Here is a 13,158-nt window from a genome sequence, read left to right on the forward strand (position 1 = left end):
TATTCTCAGATTTACATATTATAAAGAATATCCTGATTGCAGTTCAGGGAATAGATTAGAGGAAGGACAAGCTTGGAGGCTGGGAGACCAAACTAATTTTGGAGAAATGCTTAATACTAATACTTAACTACTAATACTAATATAGTTAACACTAATACTTAAATACTAGTATTTAATTACATAATACACTGTACACTAATACTCTTGTTTCTGTGAACAAAATTTTGTGATTGGAGGTCAGGAATAAGGAGGAGGAAATAATGAGGATTACTCCTAGGTTTTTGGCTTGAGCAACTAGATGTATAGAAATGCCATTTGCTGAAATAGGGACTACTAGTGAAAAATTTACTTTGGCTATCCCAGAAGTTCTAAAAAGAGAAAAAGGGAGAAGTTACAAATTATCTTTAGCTCTGCCCATTGATGAGTAAAAGAGGAACCCATCATAGACATTGGATTTGAAAAATTAACTCTGCCACAGGGTGCCACAGCCAGTTAAGTTTCCAACTCTTGATTTCGGCTAAGGTCATGATCTTGGGGTCATGGAATTGAGCCTTGCATGGGGTTCACATACTGGATGTGGAGCCTGCATGAGATTCTCTCTCTCCCTCTCCCTCTGCCCCTCTCTCCCACCCATCCCTGCTTGTGTGTGTGAGTGCACACTCTCTCTCAAAAAAAAATGAAGAATTAACTCTGCTATATCTAATAGGACATGCAGATTTTTCTGATATAGCGATTTCTAGTGTCTTCCTAGTGTTCTTATTCACAGTGTTTTTTAACCCAGCATATACTATAATTCCTGTTGTGTACCAAATATTTGTGTCCCTCTGAAATTCATATGTTGCAATCCTAATCCTCAGTGTGATAGGAGGTGGGGCCTTTGAAAGGTGATGAGGTCATGAGGGTGGAATCCTCATGAATGGGATTAGTGCTCCTATGAAGGATATCCCAGAGAACTCCCTTCTACCCTCATGGGGACACAGTGAGAAGACAGCCATCGGTGAATCAGGAAGCAGCCCTTTACCAGACACTGAATCAGCTAGTGCCTTGCTCTTGGACTACCCAGCCTCCAGGAATACAAGAAATAAACATTTGTTTAAGCCTCCCAGTCTGTGATTCTGTTATAGCAGCCCAGCAGACTAAGACAAATCTTTATCATCAAAGACGTATTTCAAATTTCTCTTCTTTCTGTACCACGTTTTAAGTGGCATAATGAGGGGGGAAAAACCCACTGAAATGTAAATCAGGATATGCAGGTTTTAAATGAAACTCAGCCTTGAATAAACCAATTATTCTCTCCCAGCCTTTACTTACTAGTTTGTAAATGAAGTGAGCTTTGAAGTCTCTTTCAACATAGTCCATCTAGAATGCATTTAATGCACTTAATGTAAAAAGCACCAACAAAAGTTTTTAAGAAGTTGTCATAAAAGCTCTTCTGTCTTGCACTTAACTGGAAGTTGATATTTCTCATAACTCCCAATTTGCTATTTAATCTGGTAGTCAAGTATATTATTATCTATAGCTACATAACAGATTACCCCCAAAACTTAGTGGCTTAAAGCAACAAACATTTATTATTTCACAGTTTCTGTTGTCCAGAAATTCAGGAGCAGTTTAGTTGGGTAATTTTGGCTCAGGATCTCTCAGGAGAGTACAGTCAAGATTGTCTGGAGTTGCAGGGATCTAAAGCTTGACCAGCTATTTGGCAAAAGGCCTGATTCCTCACCATGTAGACCTCTTCCATAGGCTGCTTCTGCTAAAGGAAAAATTATTCTGGCACTTGTTAAAATAGTAAAGAAGACTTAATTTGAAACTGTTGTAAGTAGGGATTTTACAACAGGGAAGAGGGATTGGACTCAACTCTGCATACAGCAAAGATAGGGTGTCAGTGATGGAAAACTACTAAGAGGAGACACCAGGGTAGGGAGGTTATTGCTAAAGGCAAGCCAGGGCCTCAGACAAGAAGAGTGGGGAATGAGAAACTTGATCAGCTATCAGGAGCTGATTTAGCGGGATTCTTGCTAAGACTAAGCTCTGCAGCCTCACAGAAGGCCAAGGTTGAGGATTAGTCCCGAGGGCTCAGAGGAGCCTAACTGAAGTTTAGCGAAGAAGAGAGTCTTTGCCACTTGTATGTCTTCAGGACATGGCAGCTCCCCCAGGGTGAATCATCCAGGTGAAGGAGCAGCAGGAAAATGCACTGCCTTTTAATGACCTCTCTGAGTTGCATACTGGTCCACTCTTTCTTTTTTCTTTTTCTTTTTTAAAGATTTTATTTATTTATGTGACAGAGAGACAGCCAGCAAGAGAGGGAACACAGCAGGGGGAGTGGGAGAGGAAGAAACAGGCTCCCAGTGGAGGAGCCCGATGTAGGGCTCGATCCCAGGACTCTGGGATCATGCCCTGAGCTGAAGGCAGATGCTTAACAACTGAGCCATCCAGGCACCCCTGGTCCACTTTTTTTTATTTGTTAGAAATGAGTCACTAATCCAAGGGAAGGGGAATTAGGCTCCACCTTTTAAGGAGAGTGCCAAAGAATTGGGGGACATATTTTAGACCACTACATGAGAAATGATGCCGACTGAAATTAATGGTATAGCAACTTGACTCAATTGTTGGTAATAAGATTATCTCTGCTCTAAAAGCGTGTTTATCTCATCATTCAAATTTTTTCTTGTTTTATTTATTTATTCACTTATTTTTGTTTTTTATATATATATTTTTTAAGATTTCATTTATTTATTTGACAGAGAGAGACAGCCAGCGAGAAAGGGAACACAGCAGGGGGAGTGGGAGAAGAAGCAGGCTCCCAGGGGAAGAGCCTGACGTGGGGCTCGATTCCACAACACAGGGATCACGCCCTGAGCCGAAGGCAGACGCTTAACGACTGAGCCACCCAGGCGCCCCATTCACTTATTTTTAGAAAGAAAGAGCATTTGCACGCAAAAGCCCTGGGGGTTGAGGCAAAGGGAGAGGGAGAGAGAATCTTAAGCAGGCTCCACACCCAGGGCAGAGCCCAGTGCAGGGCTCAATAACAGAACCCTGAGATCAGGATCTGAGCCGAAATCAAGAGTTGGTCACTTAACCAACTAAGCCACTCAGGTGCCCCTTTTTCTTGTTTTAATAAACAGCTCTGTGTACTTAGAACCTGGTTTCTCTTTTTCTGCAAAACATCAGCATTTTTGGCACAAATTTTTGTTTTAAAAATGAAGTTTATTTTAAGCTTTCTCTCCCAGGGGTTACCCTAATGTGCTCTTGTACTCTGACTTTTGATGTTGATCTATTTTTGCCGCTTGAAGTAAAAAAAAATAAAAATAAAAATCTCCAGTTTCTTGGCTATAAACTACAGACCAGAGATATGTCCTGATAGAGAAAAGACTGATATGAGAGGACTTCAGGAAAATCTTAAGACCTTGTGACATCACCATATGATTTCTTTTCCTTGTGGAAAATAGAGGTAATGGGCTATTATCATTGTTTGTAAGCAAAGTGCATCAAGATTTGTGTGTTACTTTCCAATACCAAACTAAACATATCTTAACAAAAAGGAGGACACAGGGATGCCTGGTTGGCTCAGTTGATTAACTGTCTGCCTTTGGCTCAGGTCATGATTGCAGGGTCCTGGGATCGAGTCCTGCATCGGGCTCCTTGCTCAGCCAGGGATCCTGCTTCTCCCTCTGCCTGCCACTCACCCTGCTTGTGCTTGTGTGTTCCCTCTCTTTCCCTTCCTCTGAAAAATAAAGATATAAAATCCTTTTAAAAATGCTAATGCTTTATCTACTTTGTATGGGTTGATGGAAATTTAAAAAAAATCCAAATTAGTGGAGCCTAATTAAAAAAAAAAAGGAGAACATATTGTTTGCTAAGGGAAGTCTATTAAAAAGAAAACAAATTTCTTACTTGCTTTTCAATGTTTCTTCAAACACGGTGGTTCTCTAATGTAAGAGTGCATTAGGATAACCTGGAGACCTTGTTAAGACAAAGACTGATTGGCCTCCCTGCCAAAGTTTCTGATTTGGTAAAATTGGTAGGTGGGGCATGAAATTTTGCCCAGCTAGTTTCCAAGTGACGCTGATGCTGATCCTGTTGCTCTAGGGACCATACTTTGTGAACCACTGTTAGAAAGACTACGTGGGGGCGCCTGGGTGGCACAACGGTTAAGCGTCTGCCTTCGGCTCAGGGCGTGATCCTGGCGTTATGGGATCGAGCCACATCAGGCTCTCTTGCTATGAGCCTGCTTCTTCCTCTCCCACTCCCCCTGCTTGTGTTCCCTCTCTCGCTGGCTGTCTCTCTCTGTCAAATGAATAAATAAATAATATCTTAAAAAAAAAAAAAAAAAGAAAGACTACGTGGGGCGCCTGGGTGGCTCAGTCTGTTAATCGTCTGCCTTCGGCTCAGGTCATGGTCCCAGATTTCTGGGATAGGGCCCCATATCGGGCTCCCTGCTTAGTGGGGAGTCTGCTTCTGCCTCTGCCTCTCCCCTCCACTCATGTTCTCTCTCTGGCACTCTCTCTCTCAAATAAATTAAGAAGTCTTGGAAAAAAAAAAAAAGGCTAGGTAATAAATAGCCAGAGAGATAAGAAAGTTAAATTTACCTCATGTGAGGTGAAAGTTATGATGGATTATCATCTGGCCTAGTTTCCACCCCTGAGGAAAGCAACAAAAGGGGTTTGTTCATTGAGCCCATGTTTATGATCCATGTGAACTGACACATTTATCTTTCCCTCCTATAGTAAGGGAAGGGTCGCATCTCACTCTTCAAGACCAATTCTTCCAATTGTCTTCCACATAATGTAAAAACACATATAAATTAAAAATAGGAGATTTATGGGGCGCCTGGGTGGTACAGCGGTTAAGCGTCTGCCTTCGGCTCAGGGCATGATCCCGGTGTTATGGGATCGAGTCCCACATCAGGCTCCTCCACTATGAGCCTGCTTCTTTCTCTCCCACTCTCCCTCTTGTGTTCCCTCTCTCGCTGGCTGTCTCTATCTCTGTCAAATAAATAAATAAAATCTTTAAAAAAAAATAAAAAATTAAAAAAAATAAAAATAGGAGATTTAAGTCCATTTCCAGAAACGGAAACTCAAAGTAAGCTGCCATATCTACAAATTGACTTCTATCCCCACCCACCTCTTCCTTTCTTCCTGTTACAAAGGAAGTAGAATTTCCTCATATCCAAGACCAGTTCCCTCCAATCGTCCTCTGAATACCATCTCTTCAATTTTCTCAGGAAGTTCACCCTTCTCACTCTTTTATTTTCCTCATTCCCTTGCTAAAAATCCTATTGGTTTGTCAAGTCTCTCCCAACATAACAGTAATAATAACAAAAATTTCCTGGATGCCACACCTAGGAACTGAACCCATTGTATATTGCCCCTGCCAAATTTCATTAAAACATTTACACTTGCTGACTGCATTTTCTCATAATCCACTCATTCCTTAACCACTCTCATGTGGCTTCAGCCTCCAAACTTCACAATATGGTCCCAGCACAATGGATGCTTCCCAGTCTGTGTTACATGACATATAGGCAGCATTTGACCTAGCTGACCCATTTGAAACCTTTTGGGTCACTCTTCCTTGAAACGTTCTTCCCTTGGCTTCTGTCATATTCTGATTATTTTACCCCTGTATCTCTAGCTGTTCATTTTCAGTCTCCTTTGCTGACTCTTCCTCTTTACCCAGACACTGGGTAATCTTTTCCACCCACATGGTTTCACAGACTCTGGTTTCAAAGCCTCTTTCATAGCTCTCAAACCTCTAGCTTTGGTTCATTCCCTTTCTCCTTAACTCTAGTCCCATGCAGCCAACTGCCACATATTGTAAAGGAAACATCATTTGACTTTGAAGGGAGCTCAGTCATTATGTCTAAAATTGCTCTCACCAACTCTGCCCTCGCCCCATCTACTCCTTTTCCCCATTCCCTGCACCACTAAGCACTGTCTGTCTCAATGCTCAAAGTAGAATATTGACTTCTCCTTCTACCCCCAAATATCAATCACCAAATTTTATCATTTTTACTTCTTTTCTTTTAAAGATTTTATTTATTCATTTCACAGAGAGAGACAGCCAGAGAGAGAGGGAACACAAGCAGGGAGAGTGGGAGAGGAAGAAGCAGGCTCCTAGCAGAGGATCCTGATGTGGGGCTCAGTCCCAGAGCACGGAGATCATGCCCTGAGCCAAAGGCAGACGCTTAACGACTGAGCCACCCAGGCATCCCCATTTTTACTTCTTAAATATCTTCCAAATCTGTTACTCTGTCAATAGTGCCCTTTGATGTACAAAAGTTTTTAATTTTGTACAAAATGTCTATATTTTCTTCTGGTGCTTGTGCTTTTGGAGTCCTATACAAGAAATCATTGCCAAATCCAATGTCATGAAGTTTCCCCCCTATGCGTCCTTCTAAGAGTTTTATAGTTTTGACTTTTATGTTGAAGTCTTTGATCCATTTTGAGTTAATTTTTTTTAAAGATTTTATTTATTTATTCTGCAGAGAGAGAGACAGCCAGCGAGAGAGGGAGCACAAGCAGGGGGAGTGGGAGAGGAAGAAGCAGGCTCATAGCAAGAGAGCCCGATGTGGGGCTCGATCCCAGGACCCCGGGATCATGCCCTGAGCCAAAGGCAGACACTTAACGACTGAGCCACCCAGGTGCCCCCATTTTGAGTTAATTTTTATATGGTTTTAGGTTAAGGGTCCAACTTTGTTCAGCACCATTCCTTGAAAAAGACTGTCCTTTCCCCAGTGAATGATGTTGTGTCTAATGATTTAATAGTGACAACTAAATTAAAACACTTGAAAATGTGCTGGCTAAACAAAGCACTGGATTTTGATCCAAAGGTCACTAATTTGCACTGCGTGACTTAATTTCATTTTCACATTAAATTTAACAAATGAGCTAAGAGGAGTGAGAGATATTTCGTGTTGCCTATCATGTTCCAAGCATTGTACCAGGTGCTGGTGATAACGCTGGTCACAAAGGGCTGTGTTAAAGTCCTAGCATCAAGCAGTTTAAAGTTGAGACTTGTGAAAACATCATTTTATTTAAGCACTATGTGAGCAAATGCTGATAAATACGTGCACCAAGCAGAGAGTAGGTTAAGAGAAGAAGAACAGAATTTTTTTAAATAGTGGTGTTACCGAATAAAACCTGCTACAAGCACACACCGGGTGAGAGGATGGCTGGCATTGCCCCAAATCCAGCAACCAGCATTCTCCACGACACCACTGCTTTCGCGCTGGAAGGCTTTCCCCTAGTGGCGGGACGTCATAGGGAAGCGCCGAGGGGAGTGGGCGGGACTTCCGCCCCGCCTGACCCTTAAGGTCCGGAAACTGAAGCAACAACCGTAATTGCGTGGAGTGCCTGTTCGTGCGCTGCAGTTCACCGGAGAGTACTGCGTCCTGTCGGGGTCCCTGTGGTTGGCAGCGGGAGCCACTGTCTCTGCTCTCCTGGTATGGCATGTTTCTTGTCATCTTAATTGTGTGTGTTGAGGTGAGAGGACACGGGAAACCGTTCTAAGATACACTTAGTGGAGCATGTGCGCCAAGAAGGCCCACAGATAAGTAGAAGCCCAGTGATTTTTAAACTGTAAGTAGCACAATCTCTGGAACAAGATCAGTGTTTACTAAAATGATATCCTTGTTTGTTTTAAAATTTGGGTTTCGGGGCGCCTGGGTGGCACAGCGGTTAAGCGTCTGCCTTCGACTCAGGGCGTGATCCCGGTGTTACGGGTTCGAGCCCCACATCAGGCTCCTCCGCTATGAGCCTGCTTCTTCCTCTCCTACTCCCCCTGCTTGTGTTCCCTCTCTCACTGGCTGTCTCTATCTCTGTTGAATAAATAAATAAAAAATCTTAAAAAAAAATATAATGAAATAAAATTTGGGTTTCACTTCTATGATATCCTAAAAAATCTTTACCAGTTACAAAGACAAAATTCCAAAGACTTTGTTTCTGAAATCAGTGTTTCTCATATTGGGGCTGAGTACTCCCTGTTAAATATTTCAGGGAGTCTAAATTGTTTTTTTAGGAGGTGTCTGAACATAGGGCTCCTGGCTGGGTGAGTCTGAAGAGCATGTGACTCTTGATCTCGGGGACCTGAGTTAGAGCCCACGTTGGGTGTAGAGATTACTTAAAAAGCAAAACAACAAAAACTTAAAAAAAACTTTTTGGAGTAAGCTGTATACCCAACCTGGGGCCTGAACTCACGACACCCCCTCCCACATCAAGAGTCACCACATGCTCTACCAACTGAGCCAGCCAGCTGCCCCCCAAAAATAAACTTTTTTTTAAGATGTCTGAACATATTTTAAATGTGAAAAGCATTGGACCAGGATATTTATTAAAAAAATACTTGAGTGATTCCTGTGAGCCATAAACTGCCAAGCACTGGGTTCAATGTTAATATAAATAGTCCTCGTCCTGATAGAGTTTACCATCTAGTCAGGCAAATAAGTAACCTGGCAATTACAAAACAATGTTACAAATATTATGGTAGAGAGGTAGAGGGTGCTATGAGAACTAGTAGGAGGAACACTTGATCTAAAGCTTGAGGTGAAGAATAGCTAGAGATTAGCTGAAGAGATAAGCAAAAGGTGATTTTGTGGAAAACTTTAAAAGCCATGTTTATAAGTATGGAATTTAACCTGGCAGCAGTGGGTTTAAAAATACACATTGGGACCATACCAGTGCATTGATCAAATTTGCAGTAACTCCAAATGGCTTAGAGATGAGGCAGAGCAAATCTGGAGGCTAGGGGATACAATTAAGATAACGGAATTCAAAAGAAGTTAATGGATTCAAGATGTATTTAGAAAGTAAAGTGAATGTAATTCAAATAGATTAGATATGGTGGGTGTGAGAGAGGACAGTAATAAAATGACCCCCAGTTTCTGGTTCAGCAAATGGATGAATAGCAGTGTCCCTCCCTGAAACCATGTGGAAGCTAAAGCAGATTGGAAAGGGGGGGAGGGGGGTTGGGGGGTTTAGACAATTCAGAGGCACATCTACTTTTAAAGGAGGGGAAGACATCTGAGCATCAGGGCACAGCTTAGAGAGCCACTCCCAGAAGCATGCAGAGTCATTAAATGAAGCAGAGGGAAGAAGGAATTTTTCAACTGTTTCAGTTGCATTTTGTAAAAAGTTTATTTCCTTTTTTTTTCCCTTCAAATCCTGTACTAGTTTCACATTTTTAAGCATCTTCATTGTTTTGTGGATATCCAGACCTTTAGGATAAAATTGTGGAGCTTATATATATTTTCCCTAATTTTGGACGTTTTGTTTGGCAATAACAATATTTGCTGCAAAATAAACTCTGAACTGGAGAAAAGAGGTTTATTTCATTCTTGTTTTTAAAGATTTTATTTATTTGGGAGAGAGCGTGAGTGGGGGTGGGGAGGCAGAGGGGGAAACTGGCACCCTGCTGAGCAGGGAACCCAGTATGGGGCTCAATATCAGGACCCATGAGATCATGACCCGGGCTGAAGGCAGCAGCTTAACTAAGGCACCCAGGCGCCCCTATTTTGTTTTGTTTCTAAATCAGTAGATATTCCTGTATTTCTGTTCTGAAAACATAAGAGCGTTGATACAGCAGCTCCTAAGTGCTTTTTATTAGTTGCCATCCTCTATAACTTTTCTGCCCTTTGTCTTATTGTGCTCATGTGTTGCTTATGTTAAGGAGCTTGTAGTTTGGGTCTGTATCCGGACTTAGTATAGAATGGAGAAGAATATAGCATCACGATCTCACCCATATCAGCAGAACTTTACTTTGTTATCCAGTAACACTGGTATTCTGGGCCCCTAGATAGAATTCTAAAAAGGATCGTTCTTTAAGGTATTCTTTTCCCTAAAGCAGTAGTGATTTTCATGTCTAAAGTAAGAACCCAGATAAGTTTTAAACTTTTTGCCTGATGAGTTATCACAGGCTCTTTGCCACAGGAGTCTAGGAAAAATTAATGGTACAACAAATAAAGTTGTGCTCACTTTGTGTTTCAAAAATAGTTGCCTTTTGGTGTCTCCAGTTTATACTTGCACAGTTAAGTGACAGGTTGTAAAAATCTTTATCTAACTTTTCATTACATTTCGTTTCTTTTATAGGGGTCTTACATGCCTATTTAACTCAAAATGAGTGGTAGTATCATCTTAAGATCTTGTGCCAGATTTTCGGTGCCATTTACCATTCCTACGAATAGAAGGGTTTTATGTTCAGCAGTTCTGCAGAAATACATGTCTTCCAAAATACCAGCTGTGTCCTATCCTAATAAGGAGAATACATCAACTCCTGAACAGCTGGGATTGGATGGTTGGAAAATTACAATGAAATCTAGTGCGCAAGAAGATGTTTCAACAGTCTCAAGTGACAAGGATGAAGATCCTCTGGCTGCTGTCAGGGAGTTGGTTGAGATGTGGAGATTGCTTGGCAAAGAAGTACCAGAACACATCAGTGAGGAAGAACTCAAAACTGCTATGGAGTGTGTTTCTAAATCATCCAAAAGAAAGTACTTAAAATATTTATATATTAGGGAAAAAAATAAAAAAGCTAAGCAAATAAAAAAGGAAATGAAAGCAGCAACAAGGGAAAAAGCGATAAAAGAACAGCTGCTAGAAACTGCTAAGGAAGATAAACAGCAAAACTTTCTATTTCTACGACTTTGGGATAGGAATATGGACATTGCCATGGGTTGGAAAGGTGCTCAGGCCATGCAGTTTGGACAACCTTTGGTTTTTGACATGGATTATGATAATTACATGAAACCAAAAGAACTTCAGAATACTGTTTCCCAACTTTTAGAAAGTGAAGGATGGAACAGAAGAGATGTTGATCCTTTCCATCTTTATTTCTGCAACCTTAAAACAGATGGTGCTTATCATAAAGAGTTAGTTAAACGTTATGGAGAAAAATGGGACAAATTGCTTCTAACAGCAACAGAAAAGTCTCATGTAGATTTATTCCCAAAGGATAGTATTATATATTTAACTGCAGATTCTCCCAAGGTTATGACTACTTTCAAGCATGATAAAATTTATATAGTGGGATCTTTTGTTGATAAGGCTATGCAGACAGGCACATCCCTAGCCAAGGCAAAACGGCTGAAGCTGGCAACAGAATGCCTTCCATTAGATAGATATTTACAGTGGGACACTGGTACCAAAAATCTCACCTTAGATCAAATGATACGTATTTTGTTATGTCTGAAAAACACTGGTAGTTGGGAGGAGGCTCTGAAGTTTGTTCCTAGGAGAAAACATACTGGTTATATGGAGATTTCTCAGCATTCTCAAGAGTTTGTCAACAGATTGATGAAGTCAAAGACCTTTAATTCATTTCCAAAAGGCTCTCTACACACACAGAAAAGGTGGCATAAATGAGAAAATTTGATAACTTAAAAAATAAATGTTCACAATATATGTAAATCAAACCATGATGCTGTATGCCTAAACTTATACTGTAATGAATGTCAATTACTTCTCAATAAAACTGGAAGAAAAATGGAGTCGAAATACAATTTACTGTCTGTTTCTTCCTGAATGGAATTCACTTGTTCTTTCTTTTAAAGGTTGTCTTTCCAAACTAACTGAAGTGTTTTTCCCCAATTAATTAAATTTCTGCAAAACTTTGGATATATATTTTGTTTACTATAAAAATAATCTTAGTAAAAAAAATTGTCCGAGTTTGTTGAGCCCGGTAAAACAATTGTACCATTGCTGTGGCTTTTTTGTGACTATTTTTGAGTCTCAGAGTCCATTTTCTTTTCTTTTTTAGATTTTACTTATTTTAGAGAGGAGAGTGAGTGTGCATGAGTGGGGCGGGGGAGGGGGAAAGAGGGAGAGGGACAAGCACACTCCTTGCTCAGCAGGGAGCCTGATGAGGGACTCCATCCCAGGATCCCAGGATTATGATCTGGGCCAAAGGCAGATAGATGTTTCACCAATTGAGACACCCAGGTGCCCCTCCTTTTTCTTTCTTAAATGTTATTTTCACAATGTCAACAACTATCCTTTCGTCAAAAATTGTTACAGAAAAGAGTTTAAACTTCAGGTGGTGGTTCACTTATTAAAGTAATATTTGGTACAGTGCTGGGCATGTCAGGCACTGAGTTTTTGTTTAACTGAATCTTGGTTAAACAAAAGGTTAAGACTTCTCCCTTGGCATGTCATGGGATTTGCCTGTATTATGAAAAATGGGGTTGGGATGAAATTCATTTCATGTCCTGGAAAAAAGGGGGTTTACTTGATGAATCTTAAATACAGCACTTCTGTATTGTATAGAGTGCTTTCCTTTTTTTTTTTTTTTTTTTTTTTTTAATTTTTTATTTCTTTGAGACATAGTGCATGAGCTGGGGGAGAGGCAGAGGGACAAGCTAACCCCCTGCTGAACGGAAGCTGGGGCTCCGTCCCAGGACCCTTCTGTATTGTATAGAGTGCTTTCCTTTTTTTTTTTTTTTTTTTTTTTTTTTAAGATTTTATTTCTTTGAGACATAGCTCATGAGCTGGGGGAGAGGCAGAGGGACAAGCTAACTCCCCGCTGAACGGAAGCTGGGGCTCCGTTCCAGGACCCTGAGATCATGACCAGAGCTGAAGTCAGACGCTTAACTCACAGCCACCTAGGTTCCCCAGCTTTCTGGCCACAGCTGTTTATCCCCAAGGAGACAGCTCACTCAAACTTAGAGATGGGCATCTGACTTTAAGATAGGCCAATCCCTTTTCTAGGATTTTGGATTTGAGAACTAAACCTGTGTCACTGTCTGATGGTGGGCTTTGACAGATGGGAAGCTTGAATTGATGGTGGTCTTCCTTTTTATGAAGGAAGACAGGCTATATAGTAGGGAATGGAGCTTACATATAAAAATAAGACCAACTTTTGGAGCTGTTTAAATCCCTGCTTCCAATTATCCCTGAGGTCCAGCTATAGATTTCCCTTTAGCATTCATTGATTGTTTAAACCTCATGCAATACCCTGGTAATTCCTCTAATTCCCCTTTTCTGCCTAAGCCAGTTTGAGTTGGGTTTCTGCCTCTTGCTCCCTAATAAGTCCTACTAGAGAAAATGTGTACTTGTTTCCTAAGAAAAGGAAACATTTAGGAAAACATTTAGGAAATGTTCATTGTAGACTACATGCACTGTTAAATTTTTTGAAAACATAGGAAATAGAGATGGATAGCCACCTACT

The 13,158-nt window shown here is 40.9% G+C and overlaps 1 protein-coding gene across 1 annotated transcript; it reads left to right on the forward strand.

Moving 5' to 3' along the window:
- Nucleotides 1-7,309: 7,309 nt before the first annotated feature.
- TRMT10C (tRNA methyltransferase 10C, mitochondrial RNase P subunit) lies at nucleotides 7,310-11,494 on the forward strand. Its single transcript, XM_002917075.4, has 2 exons — nucleotides 7,310-7,444; nucleotides 10,086-11,494. The coding sequence occupies exon 2, from the start codon at nucleotides 10,113-10,115 to the stop codon at nucleotides 11,355-11,357; it is 1,245 nt and encodes a 414-aa protein (XP_002917121.2). The 5' UTR covers nucleotides 7,310-7,444; nucleotides 10,086-10,112; the 3' UTR covers nucleotides 11,358-11,494.
- The last annotated feature ends 1,664 nt before the right edge of the window (nucleotides 11,495-13,158 follow it).

The sequence above is a fragment of the Ailuropoda melanoleuca genome, chromosome 1 (assembly GCF_002007445.2).
Source record: "Ailuropoda melanoleuca isolate Jingjing chromosome 1, ASM200744v2, whole genome shotgun sequence".
NCBI classification, from domain to species: domain Eukaryota; kingdom Metazoa; phylum Chordata; class Mammalia; order Carnivora; family Ursidae; genus Ailuropoda; species Ailuropoda melanoleuca.